The 21638-nt window shown below is 40.6% G+C and overlaps 1 protein-coding gene across 2 annotated transcripts in view; it reads right to left on the bottom strand.

Annotated features, from left to right (window-relative positions):
• The window catches only part of NFKB1 (nuclear factor kappa B subunit 1), a 113005-nt gene that overhangs the window by 71969 nt on the left and 19398 nt on the right, over nucleotides 1-21638 (bottom strand). For both annotated transcript variants that reach the window (XM_044766391.2, XM_044766389.2), the window contains exons 2-5: nucleotides 18130-18175; nucleotides 14038-14113; nucleotides 9833-9870; nucleotides 5469-5567 (exon numbers count right to left, since the gene is read on the bottom strand). In XM_044766391.2, coding sequence (XP_044622326.1) covers nucleotides 5469-5567; nucleotides 9833-9870; nucleotides 14038-14113; nucleotides 18130-18168 — 252 coding nt within the window. In that variant the 5' untranslated portion in view covers nucleotides 18169-18175. The remainder of the gene's footprint in view (nucleotides 1-5468; nucleotides 5568-9832; nucleotides 9871-14037; nucleotides 14114-18129; nucleotides 18176-21638) is intronic.

Genomic DNA, 21638 nt, shown 5'->3' on the forward strand with positions numbered 1-21638 from the left:
AGGGCATATGGTTATTTTCCCTTATGAACATATGCCGATAGTGAACAGCTTAGCGGTATTGATGAAATTTTAATAAATGCCAGGAACTGGGTTCTACATGCACACCTAACTGATTATTGATGATTTTCTTCCCTGTTATTTTTAGTAATTGAGCCTGATTAAATTATTCAAAATTAGTATTACAACTAGATCCTTAAAATGGCAAACCTCCCGAATCAGACAAGTCTATGCAAAAGAAAGGGAAGTTATGCAAGCGTATGTGATATCCTGAAACGCCACAGCACATCAGCCAGTCTTTATTTGACCTTGACAGAAACTTAACATTTAGGATTTTTAAGTGAGAGGCACCAAGAGTGGAGACAAAAAAAGAAATACATCAATTGTTGGGGGGGGGGGGGCAACAAAAAGCTGTTGTTGACCTAAACATTTCAACACATGGCTTCTGTTCAACATAAAACACTCAGGAAAGAAAACATACGTGAGAACCAGCTTTTAGGAAACATTTGATTAAAAATAGTTACACTCATATCAGCTATGTTTCAAGTTGTAGTCACTGCATTTGATATTTATAACTAAAGAGAAAATAAGAACACCAACTGGTAGGCTATTTGTATTTTAGAGCAAAGGTCACTAATGCTGATTTCTGCTTGGCATAGAGTGGGCTCTCAGAGGACGGCTGCCCTCCGGCCACTCTGGGAGAGAAGCAGCGAGGGTTTCTGAAGCCCCACGGGGCTGCTCCTCTTGGCATCTTTCCACCTCTGTGAAGAGGAAGGCAGTCTGATTAATAAAAATCTCATGCATAACTTTCGGGAAAAAGAGGGAAATGAGCCTTCCCCGGCACTCCTTGCTGAGTCAAAAACAGGCAGGGACAAGCTTGGCCTCGAGGAAGGTACTTGTGCTTTTCTGCCAGCCTCTTCCATTAGGAGCTCCATGATGAAATCAGAACTTAGGAAACTTTACGGACAGTACAATGGGTTATTAAATGTTTAACAACAGGAAAGCTTTTCTTTAAAAAGGGCAAGACATACAGTTAGTCTGCATATTTACTTTCCCTAGATTTTTCTCTGAATATTATTTCTGTTTTGCTGTGAGAGTCAGAATACACTCTGCCTAGTGATGAGTAAATTTTATATACATGACGAAGAAGAATGAACAGGATCAAAGGGAACACCATCTTCAGTGGAGCCCAGTTTTAACTCTTTGCCCTGAAAAGAAGCCATCGTGTGTAACAGACAATTTCGGTTGAAGCCAATAAAAATTAATTTTCTTGAAAATGCCAGTACTTATGGAACCATAGTTTTGCAGTAAAAAATATTAAAACATATCAGAGAATGAAAGTTCAGAATAGTGGTTTACCTATGAAGAAGGAAAAAGTGATGGATGGGTGGGTTTTAGCTGTAACCATGTTTCATTTTAGAAAGAGCGAGTGCCAGAAAGAGAGAGAAATCAGAAGCGAATATGGTAAAATGTTACTGTCAAAGCTAGGTGGTGGTATATGGTGTCTGTTATATCAGTTTTTAAATATTCTATATGATTGAAATATTTTATAACTAAAACCATTTTTAAAAAAGAATGTGAAGACTTACACAGCAAGACACTAGAAAGCTAAATGGGATTCTCTGATGTGAAAGAAACATGCAGGGCGTCAGCATGTTCAGTAGCCTGAGTTCTAGAAATAATCTTGACACGGCGAGACAACGTCTAAGCCGAGCCTACACCCAGCTTATCTGAAATCAGGTTTTGAGCACGGGACAAAATTCCAGTAGAAGAAGGATTGGGGTAGACTCCTAGCATTGGTTTTTTTTAAAAATGATTTAACTTGAAGTATCATATTTGGACAATCAGCAAGAGAGCAACTCAAGCAGCTTATGTTGACACGCTCTATAGTACAGCCTGGGGTCTGCAGCCCCAAACCACAGCTGGCCCCAGCAGCTTTCGGGTTGGCCCCAACTCTCTGCTGCTGCCTGCATATGACTGAGTGCACGCTGAACATCAGCCTTGCAGGGGCCTCTCAAGGGAGCGTGTGCTCTCACAGAGGCAGGATGTGAGGAGAGGGAGTGAGCCTGGAGGGGAGAGAGACTAAGAGGCTGTAGGTGAGGAAGAGGCAGAGCCCGTAACATTTTACTGTTAAGCCCGGACAAATGTACTTCAATAGATATGTAGCACACGTAAATCTCAGAAAAATCATTTCTTTGCGGTAAATGTAAATGCCTTCCCCATGGAGTTCCCGTAGCAACTGATTCTAGGATAAGCATGGGGCCCTCTCCATTGTACCTCCTTGCAGAAGGGAGATGAGGAGCAGTCCACGGATGCTCCCATGGCTCACAAACCACAGCTCTGCGAGTTCACAGCCTGGACTGAACCCGCCTTCACTTTCACTTTCTCTTCTGCAACGGTTTATAGCCCAGAGCCAACAGAACTCCTGGGTTAACTTTTAGACACGCAGTCATCTTAGAATACAGACTCTTGAAGATATGTTTTCTTTTTTCCTTTCTACCTTTCTCCTTAATATCCAGGTATGCTAGCTCAGAGATTCTAGAAGAAATTACAGTCACCATGAGCATCATCTTACAAATAAATATCTATCAATAATCAGGAAAAGTACAATACGTTTGTAAAACAATAAACTTAAGCAATTCCATATAACCTATGTGCTACAGCTTCATAGTAGCAAAGTATGCAAAAGAGAAAGGTTAAGGTTGACCTGACATGGCGTCCAGATCAGCGATTCGCAAGCAGGGTGATTTTGTCTCCCAGGGGACATCTGGCAATGTCTGGAAATACTTTTGGTTGTTACAATTGTAGGGATGTTATTGGCATCTAGTACAATGCACTGGGAAGCCCCCACAACAGAGTTTTCGGGCCCCAAATGTTAGCAGTGCCGAGTCTGAGAAACCCTGCTCCAGGTGCATTGGTCCCACCGCGTCCCTCAGCCTCACGCCGAGCGGCGCTCAGTGACTGCTGCAGAAAAGACACGTACGCATGTAAAGATCCTCACAGACACGAGAGCAATTCTTTCCTCTGCCGAAGTTTTACAGGGAAAAGGGAAAAGTTTACCTTTGTAAACTGAAAGGTCACCCTCGGCTATCCCTTATGAAAAAAGCTATTAAAAGCGATATTGGGAGAAGAGCTCTGGAAACAATACCTCATGGTTATCTTTCTCTCCCTCCTCCCCATCCCAATTAAGAGCTTCTAAGACAAGTAAAATTACTTCCTTTAACTGGTAGGAACAGCAGAGCTGTTTGAACTCTCAGCGAACGATGACAGGCTGAGAACAACGGCAGGTTCTAACAGATTCTCTAAGCTGTTCTTCCTTTTCTTACAGCTGGACTAAATGCTTAATAAATATATACTGAATCAGCGAATAAAAAATAAATGATTGGCGAATAAGAATAAACCCAATGAAATAATGAAGCTGCAGCTGAAGTTTAATAATGGTCAATCTTACACATTTATATTCTGACTTCCTTTATCATCAGTTGTTCACATATTTCCCACTAAGTATTGAACTCCTTGACATAGAAACTATCATTCAACAAGAACATCTAATGCCCATTAAGTTCTTTTATTTCTAAATTATTTTGTAAATGTGAGGCAGCAACCACTACATGAGAAGGATGTATCAAGACTGAGAATAAATGGATAAAGTTTTTTGTTAAGTAATAAATTTACAACAAAGTTAATGCCATGTATTTGTTACTATCAAGAATTGTTACCTCGCCAAAAAGACCGGAACAACAGAAGTAAACAGTTCATGAAACACCACAATTTATATTTTTTGTACAGCGCCAGGCCAGAAAAAACTCCCAGTGTTTCTCTTAATGTTAATTCTTCAGTAGTTACAATCAATGTCAATGCTGACAGCATGTATCTTTCAATTATCCTTGTCACAAGTGGATACACATAAAGACACATGATATTTACACACATGACACACAGACACATGTTAAAAAGATAAGTGCTGGATCTGACTCCTAATATCTGAGGACGCTTTGCCTCTGGGTGTCTCTTTCCCTTGTTTTCCAGAGTTACAATTCTTTGTGCCCTGTCTTTTCACTGTCCTCCCACGTCCTATCCTCTACGTCCCCGCCCCCAGCACACATGCCACTCGAGAGTTCAATAGTACTGCTGTTCCTCTTTCCTCATCCAGATTCTAAAGGACTTGACACCGTAAGACTCTGGTGTGCCTCATGGGCTAAACACATCATATTTTCTGTGCCTAATGACCTTCCACAGGAAAACATCTCTCACTCCACTCGAGAGCTCGGAGACTTAAAATGCGAATACGATTGGTAGCACCAATACTGTCCAGTATGGATGAGTTTCCCTCAAAGTGTAAGGAATAACATCACAGCACTTTGTCTTTTGTTTGGGAACAGGGATAAGAAGTTAGAAAGGCCTGGGCCTGGAAGTGGGCATGATGAAGAGGCAGTTAACAGCTTGCAAGGCTGGTGGAGCCAAAGACAAACTCCCCTGACGTCACAATTTTACTGAGGTCTGTCCTGTCGCCCTTCACCCATGCACGAAAACAAACCAACAAAAGGACTTAGACTAAAAGTACGTCACGTCCTGAGGGGCACACACACCTTAGTGAGGACTGAGTTGATAGCCTTCTGCCAAAGCTGTGAATTCTTGAACAAATAAAAATTTTTGTAAACGATGACATTGCAATTGTCGACTGGCTTATCTGCAAAACTATTATCAATCGGTCTATTAAACCATGACACCACATAATGTAAATAAAAAACTCAAATTAACTCGAGAAAGACATTCTCAATTAATAAACTGAAAAAGAACCTGAAGAAGTGTAAAAGGATGGACAAAGCACACCACAGGCACGTCACGAAGCAGTGCTTTCCAAGGACGGCCACATGTGACCACATTTGCTGAGGCAGAGGCCTAGGGCTCGTGCAGGCTCTCTGTGGAACGCTTACACACATTTCCTCATTTTATCTCTAAGGGACTCCATGAAGTACAGACCTTTAACATTTCTGCCCTTCACCCATGAGAGGACGGAGGTTTAGAAGTGTTAGATAACGCAGTCAAAGCCACACAGCTAGTAACAGACACTGGATCCGAAGTCATGATCTTCAGTGTTATGCTATTTAATCCATACGTTCAAGTCATCTGTTTTATTTCCCCTAAATCTCCAAAGAGCTGATATCAAGCACTTCTTTCAAAGCCTTACTAAAGTTTCAGAAAGTGCACAATTAAAAAAACTTTAAGATGCTCAAGAAATAGTAAAAGTTTGTTAATGCTGAAATAATGTCTACTAAATGGAAATATTAACAGAGTTTTAAAATCTGTCACTTCTATTGCTAAGAGACAAATTTCTAGGTAAAATTATAATAAGCATATGAACACTTTGGCTCCGGAGGAAAGGCAAACTGTAGCTCTTTAAAGCTTGGCTTTCTCTTGCTCCTGGGAAATCAGACCTTCCAGATTCACAGAGGACACCACGAACTTACTTTGACCTGAGGGTAGGACTTCTTGTTCTTTTCACTAGACGCACCGGGCAGTCCACCGTGGGATGGGCCTTCACACACATAACGGAAACGAAATCCTCTCTGCAAAGGCGAGCAGAACCAAGGCTTGAGAAACACTTGCTAAAAATCACAGGGACACAGTCATATACAAATCTTTAATTCTTGTGTGAAAGAGGGCTCTCTAAATAAGGACCACTTTTCCCATAATCTTACTACGAACATTGATGTTAATTGATATTTATGCGCTAAGCTGTGGCTTACGAGCCAGGCCCCTCACCTGCGGGACCTCTCCTGCCGTGCAGATGTGGAGGACGGCCCGCTCCAGCTTGTCTGAACCGGAGCTTCCTCATCTCAAATTGCTGCTGCCAAGCTCTGAACTTGGCCATGTTAACCAGTTACGCTTCCTTGACTCCCGCGTAAAGGAACGCCTTTATCTACTCTGATTACAGCTGGTTCAGGAGGGCGTACAGAGACGTCTTGGTAAAAATATCACGTCAGTATGGTAAAACACACCTTACGCTAGACTCCGCATCTGGCCAGCTTCTCTCAACGGTTTAGCAGATAAGATTTTTGATTTTATGATTATTGAGATTATCTAGCTCCAGCTTGATATATTAACTGACCTGAATGAATTCAAAACCAGAGAGCCCCTTTAGATATTGTTAACTCAAGAATTTTACAGATGTAGTAAATCAATAAGAGTTAGCTGGAAGTCTTTACTATGTGAACTACTGTGGGCTGATAAACATCTAAGTTCTATGCTTTTTTATCTACACAAATGAGATTAGACTAGACCATCTCAAGGTCCATTCCATCCTAAGATTTTATGATTTACAAGGCTAATGATTATAATTGTGCATACTGGATAAACCAAGGACAGTTATGAGAATGAGTCTCATCATCATATTAAGGGAACTTTCAGTGTATTTCTTAAAAGATTCAACTTTATAATGATGCCAATCAATTTGTGGTAGTGTTAGTAGTTTATAATTACACAGTCACTTAACCGGATGGTTTTTTAAAAATTCACCCTTTGGTGAAAAGAATATGTTAACCTGCTTTAAGGAATATCCTCACCTTTCACTTATTTTTATCGTAGGACTCACTTCAGATAAACAGTACTGGCTCACTAGGCCGTCAGGAGCTCCACACGTGCACTACGTGCTGGTGGGGCTTCCAGCTCGCACACTCATAACAACCGTGAAGCCCAGCAAACGCACAGGTTTCACAGCTCTGAGCTAATGGACCAAAGTAAAATTTCGCCTTCCTTAGATTGCACTACATTTCATTACGCTTCGTGTAGGGTGTTGCAAAACAGTCTCTCAGTGGTCCAAGAGCCCTGAACCCACTTAAATCTCTGGTCAGCAGCTGGACCCATCCCTATATTCTCTGAGAACTCGCTGGTTTCCAGACAGAATCAGTCCTAAAGCATGTTTCACGGGGTGAGGAAAGCCTGAAGTAAACTCTCTGGTGGAGGAAAGTTCCTCAGTGACGCGTGGGTCAGGAGTGGATGGTCAGCTCACGGAAGTGGCAACCAATGCAGCTCGCACACAGCTCCTCAGGAGCCTCCAAACCTAACACCAGGAGGGAAGCCTTTCGAGGTCAGGTTAGTCATTTAAGGGCAATTCCTCTGTTTTGCGTCTCTCAAAATTTAAACTAAAAAATAAGTTACAAATTCAGCCCTATACCTTTTGTAGACAAAGGCTGTTGGCTTATTTTTAATAATTAAATAAAATTTCTAAAAGCATGAAAAAGCAACAGTACGTGCAACAGTTAGCCTCCAGAATTGGCTAAACATAAAGTTAGAGACTTACCTGACTGCTAATCAATTTAAATACAACTTCAGTTTTTTTTTTTTTTTTTTTTTGAGGAAGATTAGCCCTGAGCTAACTACTGCCAGTCCTCCTCTTTTTGCTGAGGAAGCCTGGCCCTGAGCTAACATCCCTGCCCATCTTCCTCTACTTTATACGTGGGACGCCTACCACAGCATGGCTTGATAAGCCACGTCAGCACTAGGGATCCGAACCGGCGAACTCTAGGCTGCCGAGAAGAGGAATGTGCGAACTTAACCACTGTGCCACTGGGCCGGCCCCTCAACTTCAGTTTTTAACCAGTATGAGATAATTAGCACTGAATAATATGCAACAGAACTGGATACTTTAAAGATTAGTAGTCTATACCATGACTCATGTCCGTCAGAGCTGGGGAAAATTGTGGTAAAGAGACCCCAAAGAAAAAAGAATCTTTTTCTAACTTTTATTTTAAAAAATTTAATAAAGTAATTCATTATCTTTAATCACAAAATTCCTCTAAGACAGTCAGAGAAATATATACATGTATACTTTTATAGCTAATTGGAAGTGGTATCAAATAGAATGAGTAAACAGATAAGTCTTAATAGCTTGCTTTTAGTTTGAAAAACAGATATTACTCATGGCTGCATAAGAGTATCTAAGCTTTATGCAAAGGAATTTTTAACTGAGGATGAAAATTTAGGATTGTTTTTCAGGAAGATAGGACATCTTCAAATGCATAGTCTGGATACGTTTCTGATTCTAAATTTTTGAGATTAAAGGTTTGCCAATCCACAGCCATTCATCTCAGTAACTCCATTTGCTTAAAATGAGTCATCGACCTCAAAGGCAGGGCCGTATCCATCCGGTCAGAAAGTCTGACTTAAATACAACTTTCTTACTTTCACTGGAGTCAGACATCAAAATAACATCAGTTTGGTAAACAAACACATTGTTTTACTCAGATGAGCTTTTACACGTCACCATATAATAAATTAAAGTGTGAATCTTGGAACTACATAACCCTTCAGGTAAATCATAAATGTCAATTTTTCCTTATGACTGTTGGACCCATAATAAGGAGCTGCATTTAAAATTTTTATTGTAGTGTTATACTTATGAAGACGGATATTTGAAAAACATGCTTTGCCTGGTATGCAGATAAATAAATTTTAGTTGATTTCTCAGTTTCATGGAGGACCCCGATCTTAAAAGGTAGACAATTTTCCGGGAGGCCAGAGCACTGCATAGAATTTTAGAGGATAAACTTCCACTGGGAGGGTCTTTGAGAGAATTGGTACCTCTTGTAAGAAGTCACTGCTACAGAATTGGACAGAAGCACAGGAAAGTCATGTTGGCAGCCTGTGGAGTGAGGGTGTGCCACCTGCAAGCATCTAGAACAATGCCCTGAAACCTCATGGCATTCTTGTCCCCACATCACAAACTTTTATCCAGGGTCAACCTTAAAAGGATAGTCTATTTGTTCATAGTTAAGATATTTGCATCCTTTACATGTTGGCCAAATCCAAATACATATATAATGTCATGATTATAGTAACAATAATAACCACTTTAAGATCTTGACTTAATTAGCATTTATTAAATGTTATTGCAAAAGTGTTACACTCACTCGCCTGAGCTGCTAAAAACATTTAGGAAAGGTGTGGGGTAAGATAACTGCAGGAGAGCAGGAATGCATATCCTCAGTCTCAGACATTTTGGTAAGCACACCCATTCAGAGCTTTACTGATCCCGTCCTCATTCTGTGGAGGACTATACCATTACTTCCCTCCCCTAATCACTGAAATCTCCTTAAGGCAGATATTACAGATTTTCCTTCCCCCTCTTTCATAGCACTGGTCCCATCCAATTTCCAATAAATAATTTACCCACAGAGGTGGGGCACGGTGAGGAGGCCACTTCAATTCCCAGGCATCCTCTACAGAGTCCAGTGATAAGAGGAAGGCCTGACACGATGAAATGCTCCGCTCCTCACCCCAAAGAGGCTGAGTCTAACGCTGACACCAGAGGCAAGAGAACTCCACTGCCCATTCCAACACTTCACCTCCACTGATACTTTTAGAATCTCAGAGCACAAGTTCCAAAGACAAAACAAAAAAACCTGGAGTAACTAAAGGAGGGAGGGAGGCTAAAGAGAGCTGCAGGTGCACGGACACCACTGATGGACCTAACTCTGCCTGTGGACTGCGTGTGTGCTGTCTCCATGCGAACGACAGTGACTGCAGACAGCCTGTGCCTCTGCTGGTAGTGGCTGGTAAGCAGAATTGTTAGACACAATGTGATATCAAGGATCTACAACTAACTGAAGTTTTACAGAACTGCATACTGGGGCTCACGGCAGTTTGAAGAATGACTAAGAGAAATGTAAAATGGATGAATCAAGTTGTTAGATAATGTGGCAGGGCGCTGATCTTCCAAGTAAGCTACTTCCTTCATAAAATTCATTTACTATTACTTGGTGCTTGAAATATTAGTGTTAGACTTACGGATCTAACAGTGAAAGAGAAAGTCCCACCGCTTGAATCTTCTTACCTGTTTAGGTTGCTCTAATATTTGAAGGTATGGGCCATCTGCGAAAAGCAAAAACAACAAACAGAAACTGTGAGGCTTCTAAAATTTGGTATAAAATATAAAGCACGTAAAAAACTGAAATTATGTTTTAGAGGTTCCAATTAAAGTTTTCAGCTAAAATTACACAAGGATCTAATTTGTCTTCTTTGTTTGAATATTAAATTTATCCCCATTTTAACACCACTTTTAAACCTTTAGAGAACCACAACCAACGACCCCTTTCATTGAATGGTGACAGCACACTGCACAGTCCCACAAAAGGCATGATGTCTGGCAAGGATCAAGATGTCAACAGCCTTCACAATCTTGTCTACTAATGAAGCATTTTTATTCATTCTTTTATTTATTTTGCTGGGAAAGATTTGCCCTGAGCTGACTTCTGTTGCCAATTTTCCTCTTTTTTTTTCCTCCTCAGAGTCCCAGTACATAGTTGTATATCTAGTTCTAAGTCGTTCTAGCTCTTCTATGTGAGCCGCTGCCACAGCACGGCTGCTGACAGACGAGCGGTGTGGTTCTGCACCCGGGAACGGATCCCAGGCCGCTGAAGTGGAGCATGGCGAACTTGAACCACCAGGCGTCAGGGCTGGCTCAACGAAGCTTTTTTTTTTTTTTTTTTTAAAAGATTTTATTTTTCCTTTTTCTCCCCAAAGCCCCCCAGGACATAGTTGTATATTTTTTTTAGTTGTGGGTCCTTCTAGCTGTGGCATGTGGGATGCCGCCTCAGCATGGCCTGACGAGAGGTGCCATGTCTGTGCCCAGGATCTGAACCGGCAAAACCCTGGGCAGCTGAAGCAGAGCGCGCGAACTTAACCACTCGGCCACGGGGTCAGCCCCTCAACAAAGCATTTTTAAAATGACACAAATACCAATTAAAAGAAGCAACCACTTCCTGGACACTGTGACATTTTCTTTTGCCTTCACATGATTAGACACTGACTTGCATTCCTCAAGGAGGATGTGCGTTAATGTGAAATCACAAGGACTGAGCTGGAGCCTCCATGTGTGAAACACACAGAAGGTGATCTGAGGCCGTCTGCTTTTCCTTACACAAAGTTTTCTGTTCCTTTCCCTTTCTTGAGTCCACAAGTCCTGCCTCATTCCCTAACCGGCTAGCTTGTTCCCCCTCCCTCTCGAATTAACTTTGGTCTCTCAGACACAGTGGACTTTTCCTACTGACCCGTAGCTTCTGACGATGCGTACAACTTTTGAATACTGGGCTCTCATATAAACTCTATTCCAAAATGGCACAAACATTTTATAAAATCCTGAAAATAATTTAATTGAAGATAGTTGCATGCCAATTAATTTTTATAAAAACATAAAGAAAACAAGAGGGTTAATCCATACACTGACTATATCTGACTTGAAATTCAAACGAAAATCAGAACCTCTGACAGTATAAATACAAACGTGTTCAATAGGAGAAAGCCCCTAAGCTTCCCAGCTGGTTTTTATGTCAACGGTGTGATAACCGATAGCTCTGCAATAAATAAAGGCATAAGGGGTTTCTCACCTGTCTGAATGTAAATTAAGATGTTTGGTACTAAAAAAATTCTAGGCAAATGCTTCTGTGTCCATCTCAATCTTCACTGTCCCTTAGTCAGAAGTTCAAGACCTACTGTTTTAGATAAATAAAGTTACAAAGAAGAGCTAGCCCTTCAGCTTAAAATTAAAAATAAACTATAACTTGAGAGAGAATTTATTTTTATCTTCTCAGTATTATGATGAATCAGGATAAGGCAGGAGGACTGGAGGAAACAAAGGTATAATTATTTTCTGTTATTATTCAATAAAGTTACAGGGAAGACAGTTGAAAAATAACTGAATTTGAAGCAAAATATACACAAGAAAGGAAAAAGGGGTAGTGACTGGCCAATGGAGTATAATTTAAGTAAATTATCCTCCATTGTCTGTATGAAATTCATCCCTGGACAATTTTAACTACTTTTAGCAATGAAATGGCAATTTACAATTTCCAAAAAATGGCTAGAATTTAATTTTTGATAAGGAAATAAAATCAATTAGAAATAGAAATATTTTCACACTATTATATATAGCCTGTATATACACACAGTATACAGCCTGTAAGACAATGTAACAAATCTACTCATAAAAACATCCCCTCTAGAATGCTAAATGAACATATCAAGAAGAGAAACCTCTAAAAAAGGGACATGTGGATGTCATGGAAAACATAGGTGAGTTGGGGCACATTTACATTAAACTTCAAGTCTCTCATTATTATTAACTCTTCTAAAAAAACTTGAAGTCTTACTATTTTTTGTTTTTTGCTGTATCATTTAATTTCCTTTAAATACGTGAAATTCCAACGTTTGGAAATTTTATTAGTGAAATGGGGTCATTTTTCTCTTTCAGGGAACACACTCAAAAGTTAAATCAACTAGAAAATTAGATTTGCTATGCGTATATTTGTTTTACTGTCAATTTTCTTTTGTCTACTTTGACACGAAGTGACATCTCACTATGTAGACAACATTAAATTGCAGTGTAATGTTGCAGGCCTAACATTGTACCACACCCCATAGAGTTTTCAACAAGTCATAGAGCTACTCACGGTTTTAGATTTCAAGAAATATAGGAGATAAAAGTCTATATGAAAATTAAAAGCTAATATTGGTTTACATAACCTCTCTACCCCTTTAAAATGTGAATAAAACACCCAGACATCTCGGATTGTAAAGATTGGACTACACCACTGCAACACAGAGGGAAGACTATAACAATAAAAATGGTGAGGTAATCACTGAAAAATAAGATTCTGAGGTATAGTTTTAAAAGTTCTTCTAATATTACGGCAAAATAATTTCTACAACATGAAGCTCTGACCAGAGAATATTTACTGAGGTGGTTCTTAGGGTAATCTTATTTCTATCTCCGTAAACTTGATGAAATAAAAACATTAAGATGTCTCAGGATACTGTTTGGCATCTCCAAGGCGTTGAATGGAAACGTGTATGTATGTTTCCTGAGCACAGAACCAAGTTCTTATGTTTTCAGCGAAGCATTAGTACTAAGAGAAATACTTTGAACACCAGAATAAAAGATTCACAGGAAACACAGAAGCTACCAAGACACTGACTTGTTCACAGGAAGCTGAGCCAGGGCTCGAAGTGGACAGCACTTCCCGAGATCTCAGAGACGGTGGCCTACAAACTAGGTTTTGAGGCACAGAGAGAAAAAGGCCTCAGCAATACAACTCCTGTTAGTGAAGGTGAAGGAATAGCAGATTTATTTTTCCCTCCCATGAACTCCTAGAGATAATAGAGATAAAAATGCATAAAAACATTCTGATTTAAAAAAATGAAAAGTAAGTGCCAGAGTAGCAATAATTTTAAATGAGAATGATACAAATGGCATAAAGTCTCCCAAGGAAGAGAAGTGAGTCCATGGTATACAGAATAGTTGATGTCCACTTCACTGATTACAAAACTCTCTGTTTTATTCAACTTCCATCATTTATTCACACTGCCTCTGAACATCTGTGAATTTCCGCTGGTGATGTGAGGAGCACGTAAAAAGAGCCACTATCCTGAGTTTCCGTACACATCAATCAATAAAAAGAGACTAAATGAATTGATGTTTTTAATCACTCACATGAGAGTAAACAATGTTTAGATGTTAGAAGGAAGGATCGTTATCATGAGTTTTATCCAATTGGTCAGAATGTACAGCTAAAAGCTTTTTACAAAGATGATTTGTCTACTGCGACGATCTTTCTGATTTCTGTACACGTTTTCCCCAGTGCCTGGCATACTGCTAGGCACACAACAGGCGCTCAAATAAGTGTTTTTGGAATAGATCTAAGGAATCGACACTGCCTGCATCTGGGACAAAGCAAAGGGGAGTTTAAAGGAACCCCAAAATAGTAAGATTGGGTGAAAAGGAAAATCCTTACACTGAGTAAAGAAATTCCTTCTGAGCTGTCCTAGCAGATACCAGCAACAATTATAAGTCATGCGGTGGGTAATTTGGGTGAAAGATTTTTGTGCAAATAGATTTCAAGAAAGTATATTGAAAGATTGGCTTGTAAAACATAAAGTGCCACTTCCCTTCAAGTACATCTGACTTTCTAAAAGAGACTGTTAGCAAATCCTGAATTAAAAAAAAACGGAAGCAACAGGCCAACAGGGATGAGGAGTTCTTACCTGTGGGTAGTGACACCTCTTGTGGAAATAATTCTGGATTAAACATTGTATGATTCAAAGACTCCAAATGAAACATCTGTAAAAAAGAAAATTTAAATATTTCAATCATTATTTTTCCAACATTGTATTAAAAATTTGAGGTTGGAACACCTGACACTTAATTACAGGAACAAAAACTACAGCCAACAACAAAAATCTGAAAATATTTCAAATCATGATTTTGAAAACACCTTCATGAGACCCAGCTAACCCTCATGTGTATGGCACTCCTCACAGGGCTGGGCTGTTCACGTGACAAAGGGACTGAGGGGGACGGCCACAGAGCTGAGGACCTGCTACAGCCTGCTCACCATCTACCTTCATGGTCCAGCGCATGTTGATCATACAACAGACAATTGTTGAATGAATGATCTGAAGCTTGTACTCCTTAGACATACAAGCATAAGAATATAATCCTAGAAATCTGTTTCTTTTATGACCATAAATAAACCGCTACTCTAGACATCCAACTCCAGGACCTGAAAGAATTAGACAGCAGCCCTAGAAGAATTTACAGAAAAATTGAAAATATAGACCAAGGAGGAGATGACTGAGCACTGAGCTCCCTCACTTTTTTTTCTACCTAACACAATGCCAAATACCTGGAATTTAGTGGGTGTGGTTGGCTGAATAACGGTTCCCTGCAAAGACATCCACATCCTAGTCCTCAGATCTGTGACTACTACCTCATGGAGCAAAAGGATTTTGCAGATGTTCTTAAGGTAAAAACATAGAGATGAGGAGATTATCTTGGATTATCCAGATGGGTCTGATAAGAGCGACGCAGGAGATCAGTGAATAGCAGCAGATGTGACAATGGAAGCAAGAGGTCGGAGCGATGGAAGGGGTCACAAGCCAAGGAATGTAGGCAGCCTCTAGAAGATCAAAAAGGCAAGGAAATGGAAGCTTCCAGAAGGACAAGAGCCCTGCCAACACCTTGATTTTAGACTTCTGACCTCCAGATTATAGAATACATTTGTGTTGTTTTAAGCTACTAAATTTGTGGTAATTTGTCACAGCACCAACATAAAACTAATACAGTGGGCATGCAATATATTTTGATTGAATTATATTCTACCTTGATAAATTACTAATCCCAAGAAAAAATTTTTCTTTCCAATGACTTTATTCAGGACTTCAAATTCATATTTCTGAGCTTGGTATTCGTTTTGAGCTAAATAAGTCATCTGTTTGAAATGTGTGTGGACAGCACAGAAACCAACCATATTTCATTTTTTATGATACGCTAGTTACTAAGTATGTGGAGGTGGTATTTTTTAAAAAGTAACCAGTATTACAATCTACTCCTTTTCTTTGTTAGCGTATTATTGGAAGTTCTTGAGTACCTAAAAACCTGGTATGCCTAGTTAAAGCAAGAGTAAGAAACACAGTGTTTAAATGAAGAACACTTCACATCCAGTTGTGAGGTAGGCAAATTTTCAGTTGAGGAACAACAAATGTGCTCCACTTCAGTGCTTCAAAGTTCAGCTATACTATTCATTGTTTGCTGAAAAGGAAATATAGGAATGAAAAAACATGTTCTCGTAAAAAGGGGCCCCACCTTACAGAGTGTTCTCAGAGCAGAGAGTCTCAGAGCAGAAAAGATGACCTAGCAGAGGAAACCTTTCCTCTGGTCCTGAAGGCGGCTAAAAGGACAGGTTGGGGGGCAAAAGCACTGATCTTAGGAGAGAGACACTCCTCTCCAGACAAAGAGGGAAGGTGTGCTGTGCTGCAGCCTGCAGTGCGTACTAGCTGAGGGGTGGAAAGCACATTCCAGAATACACTAAAACACTGAGGATACCTCACTGAGGACATGTAGACTTCAGAAAACATACACACTAAGCTTGAGACAAGAAAAAAAGCCATCAAAATTCAAAGACCTCTCCTCTCAAAAATGGAAATATCAGAGCATGCCCCACCCCTATTGCTGATGATCACAAAATGCCCACAGAAGAAAAGCTTTCGAAATGAATGTTTTCAGCAGCTTCTACTCTTGTGTGGCACAAAGGACCATCTCTTGTTGATAAGATTTCCTGTACACAGACAGGAAAGCATGGTCTAAAACAGGCAGAAACAACCTTAATGCTGGTTAGAGTTTGCCTTTAATTGTTAGAGATAGCATATTAAAAGCAAAAGGTAAAACATAGGTTTTTGATAATATGAGTAGCCCAATGTCTTTCATGGTGTAATCAAAGAAAATGTTTCTAGATTTATCCTATATCACCATTTTTACAATAAGATTCAAAAGAAGCACCTTAATATGAAAAGCAATGCATACTCATTCTTTCTCAATCAATCAGAACATTATCAAGAGTAATGCATGCTATCCAAGTCTATTTTATTTAAAGAAGCAATACTTGACCCCTTAAAAAGTACTTCACTCTTGGTTTTATCTTTCCAACTGATTCTTGCATGTGTAAACTTGGCAAATCCATCTTTTAGGTTTTTGCTACTAAAGATTAAGTGTGAAATGATTACAAATCCTGGACCACGGTGTCCTGGTGCCTAGGGTCCCCTCTCCTCGTCTAGCCTGGCAAAGTACATCTTCCAAATCTCAGCCTGTATCTGGAAGTCCTCCACAACCCCACTCTTCCCCCGGGCAACACAGTGATCCACTCAACGTTTCCGACCGATTCTACGCAGGCCAGCACGACAGCACTCATCACCACCGGCAACTCTTCATCTCCCTGTCTCTCCTAGGAGAATGGCAGCTTCCTGAACTGAGGGTCCACACATCACTGATTTCTGCGTCCCTCCTTAGCCAATGCTCTGGTACACAGTAATGCCTTAATGTACAGCTGATGGATAAACAAATATCAGTATTTTAAATTACTTCTTAAAAATCGTTACCTTAAAAACTGAATATTGCCATTGGAATTACCCTACAGCCTGAAAATTACTTTCAAATGGTTCATTTAATATCTATATATATGATATGTGTAAATATAATATATATAGAGAGAAAAACAAAATATTAATAATCAACAAAGATTTGTTGGACTATTCAAACTTTTTATAGGCTTGAAATTTTTCAAAGTAAAAAACTAGGAGAAAAAGTAAAACAGGACATTGATATCTCTTCATAACTGCTAATATAATGATAATGAACAGTTCTATGCTCCCAAAGCAGATTCATTGCCCATTAAGTCATTTCAGCACCACTGTGGGTGTGGAGCTGGCATTCCTAGTTTGCAAATGAGAAAAGTGAGGATGTTGGGGGGGGGGGGGGTGCTGCTAAGTGATTCCTCAGGTTTTAAGAGGTTTTAAGAGCTCATCAGTAGCACCAGCTCTTACATAACAACCTTCCAGTTCTAAGTCCAAAGGTCTTTTCACTACACCAATCTGCCTCCTCATTAGGTGAGTTTTAAATATTTTGTGTCCCCCTCAAAACAGATATGTTCAAGTCCTAACCCCTAGTATCTGTGAATGTGACTTGTCTTAGAAATAGGGTCTTTGGAGATGCAATCAAGTTAAGGTAAAGTTCTACTGAAGGGTAGGCCCTACATCCAGCCTGGCACCTGTATAAGAGAAAAAAGAAGGCGATCTGGATATAGATACACAGGGAAGAAGGCCATGTGCTGGAGCGATGCAGCCACAAGCCCAGGAGCGCCAAGGACTGCTGGCTGCCCCTAGGCCAGGGGAGAGGCTGAGGAGATTCTCCTTGAGAACTTCCAGAAGGAACTAACCCTGTCATTGTCTTGATTTTGCACCTCTAGCCTCCAGACTGCGAGAGAATATATTTCTGTGTTTTAAGCCACAGGGTTTGTGATAATTTGTCACAGCAGGCCTAGGAAACTAACACAGGAGTTATCATTTGACCTGTAGCACATATAAGTTTTATGCAACAATGTGTATGACAGCAGGCTTTAAGTTACTCATTTTACATGACTTGTCCTCTCTGACCTTACACGGAGCAACAGGGAAACTGCCAAAGCAATTTTTACAAAGTTTTACCAATTTTAGAGTTTTCCTGACATTTACTATAGTTACGTCTGTATATTTTAAAATATGAATACATTTACAAAAAATTGTCAGTGAGATTCTAACACTTACTTGTTCATGACCTCCCAAATATGGATCGTCTTCTGCCATTCTGGAGCTGCAAATCAAAAAAATAAATAAATAAAGCCACTGTAAGACTGCAATGAACTTAAAAATTCCAATGCGCAGGAGTAAGCTGTATTACTCCAGTAACCAAATATAACCCTTTTCTAAAGAGTTTGCCCGTGGTGTGGTTCCTTTTTGGAATCTAAATCTAACAGCAGAAGCTTGCATAATCAAGGAATTACCACTTACGTATAATATAAAACCTTCATGCCAAGCTCACATCAGTGTCCTGGAGTTTGGTGCAACTAATCTGCATCCTCTGCATAAGATTCATGCACACTTGCATTCTGAGACGCCATTTCTTTTTGTCACCATCTAGCCTTCAAGGATTTACAGTCTTAGCTCTTCGTGGAGATTATTTTTCAACCCTCATGATGCTGTGACACCCCTAGAACTGTCTCCAGGGTGTCTACACACTGCTTGAGTTGAGAAACTCAGAGGGGTCATTCTGTTGTCATCTTTGCACAGCACAAGGGGAGGACGGCTGCGCGAGCCGCTCAGTACTGCCCTCCAGCAGGCCATTTCCTGCCACTGTCAAAGCGGTGCAGAAGCGCTATACTAGTAAAAGCACAATCAAAAGACGCAAAAAGAAGAGCCCTTATTATCGAGGCTCTAGTCTCAGATTTAATCAACCCCAGCCAGATATTAAGACACTGCTGGGCTTCGCCATCTTCTACTATCCAGAAGCCCTGAGAAAAGTGAAGAACCACATGGTCAGATACAAACAGTATCTAAAATCACACATCATTTTGGATTTATTTACTTAAGAAATATCCTTATCGTTATTTCAAATATAGGTTAATTTTATTTAAATTTACTTAGATCAAATTTTACGTATATTCTATGAAAAAATTAGAAGATAAAAAAAAAAAAACAAAGCTGAAAGCAAATATTAGTTCCTGAGGCAAATTTTTCATTTTTTTTTCATGAAGTCTATAAAGTGCTCAAGGGCACTTGGACCTGGAACTGAGAATGTCAGCTGTCACCCAGTCTGCTCTCGCCTCCTCCCCAGTGATAGAGCTGCCGCTTGCCCACGCTGTCCAGAGGGAGGGCGCCCCATGCTTCCCTGGAGTTAGGGATGGCCATTTGACGAAACGCTGGCCCCTGGAACGTGCCACTTCTAGGTCTGGGCTGAAGGCTCTGACATCCTTCCTCTGTGCCTTTGTTTTTTCTCTTTCAGGCTGGATAAAACCGAGACATTGAGAAGACCCAGCTCCTACCACACAGATGGTGATGAATGGCAGCTAACATGGTGGCGACGTGAGAAAGAAACACACTTCTTTGTTCTAACCCAGCGTGCTATCGGGTCTCCTTGTTAAAGCAGTTTGGCCGTTATCCTAATGAAGACACCACCTAAAACTCCAAAAAGGACAAAGTCCTCCAAAGAGGACCCTGATTTCCAATGAAACCCTCTCCTGCAGGGCCCTGTGTGGCTGGGAGAGTGAGAAAGCCTCAAGGACGACGCCTGGTGGGGTAGAGTCCAACCGCAAGCCAAGGGAAGAGGGCAGCCCGGAGTCCCATAAGAACAAGAAGTGCACGCGGATTTGCAGGGAACATCAGTCTAAAACAAGGAATTACACTGAGGATTTACAAACAGCTGCAAACGATTAAGACAAGTAGTTAAAAAAGGGAAAATTGATCTGATACAGTAAAGACGAATTAAGTCACTGGAAATTCAAGAGTTCTGCCACCGCTGGGTGTGCGACTGGACACACAACAACCCTCACTGTGGCCTTGGTTTCCTCATCTGTAAAATCAGAGATTCTGATGGGATGGACCTTTGAAAAGGGTAGGATTTTGCTGAGCTCAGAATGTTAGTTAGCTAATAAATGCTGATTCAAAGAACAAATCACCTAAATTGTAACTTTCTGTAAATGTAGATTTTTATATGTACTTAGGTACATATCTCTATTAAGAATTATTAGCATAATTTTCAGTTATGTGAATACTAGTAAAATATTGTGTTACACTGAAATACAGTGCTAAAACCAGTTACAACATTCCATGTCAAAAATTCTTATTCTTGGGCCCGCCCAGTGGCACAGCGGTTAAGTGTGCACATTCTGCTTCGGTGGCCTGGGGTTCCCTTGTTCGGATCCCGGGTGCAGACATGGCACCGCTGGTCAAGGCATGCTGTGGCAGGCGTCCCACATATAAAGTAGAGGAAGATGGGCACAGATGTTAGCTCAGGGCCAGTCTTCCTCAGCAAAAAGAGGAGGATTGGCTGCAGATGTTAGCTCAGGGCTAATCTTCCTCAAAAAAAGGGGGTGGGAGGGGCCAGCCCCGTGGCCAAGTGGTTGAATTTGTGCTCTGCTTCAGTGGCCCAGGGTTTTGCTGGTTCCCATCCTGAGCGCGGACATGGCACCGCTCATCAGGCCATGCTGAGGCAGCATCCCACATGCCACAGCTAGAAGGATCCACAACTGAAATATACAACTATGTACTGGGGGGCTTTGAGGAGAAGAAATAAATAAAAACAGCACGTTTGTCTTAAAAAAATTTAAAAAATTCTTATTCTTAGAACACCACAGGAGCCCAGACCTCCAAGAGAAATATTAAGAACATTTTTTTGGCTTTCGGTAAGACTGCTGACTTGTCACTGACAGAACCCGCTCAGCAGCTGTACTCCACTCACTAAATAAATTTATGTATTTAAAAATACATATGTGTATACAAAATTTAAACCTGCGGATGGTTTTCTAACCTTCGAATGGATGGATTTAATATAAAGCAGCCCTCACCCTAATTTAAAAACCTCAACTAAACCTTCTTCCCCGGAGCCCCTGCGGGGATGGCGTCAGCACCACCACTGTAGCTCAAACCTTACTGCAGATCTCTGATCTGGGGGCACCGGGCAGACACCTAATTAAACACAGTCCTCCTCCCACATCTCCCTGGACCTATGCACACGTGTGTGACAAAAGACCAGTTTTAAAAGCCCAAAAACAGCCCAAGAGACAGGTGACGGTTAAACTCTGACCCTTATAGCCTTTGTGAGACTGTTATGTCCCCTGTGAAGAGCTGAGGTAACAGTAACCCTGGAGTGATGTCAATGTTAACTCACAATTTAAAAATAAAATGTCAAAAGAAACCAAGAATTATTTGGAAAGGATGAATCACTGAGTAATATTTGCATTAATTGTAAAAGCAGGTTTTACTTCAAAATTTTGAAATACCAACTAAGCCTCTGGCACTGGAGCATGAGGAAAGACCAGGGAAAGCCCCTTCTGCCCCCCCTGCTCCCCCAGCCGGTCCCCTCACTTTCCCTTCACAGTTCTGTGCTTTTGAGGAAGGCGCCTGAAACAGAAAGGGAGGGACTGGGCCGACCGACGAGAAGATGGGCCAAGCTCTGCACCTCTCCGCAACGTGAGGCTTTCAGGAACATTTTCACACGGGGAAAGAGAAATAGAAGATGTAGCTAGCTAGCAATAAATAAAATACCTTCTCCAGTAAAA

The sequence above is a fragment of the Equus asinus genome, chromosome 3, assembly GCF_041296235.1.
Source record: "Equus asinus isolate D_3611 breed Donkey chromosome 3, EquAss-T2T_v2, whole genome shotgun sequence".
Lineage (NCBI taxonomy): Eukaryota > Metazoa > Chordata > Mammalia > Perissodactyla > Equidae > Equus > Equus asinus.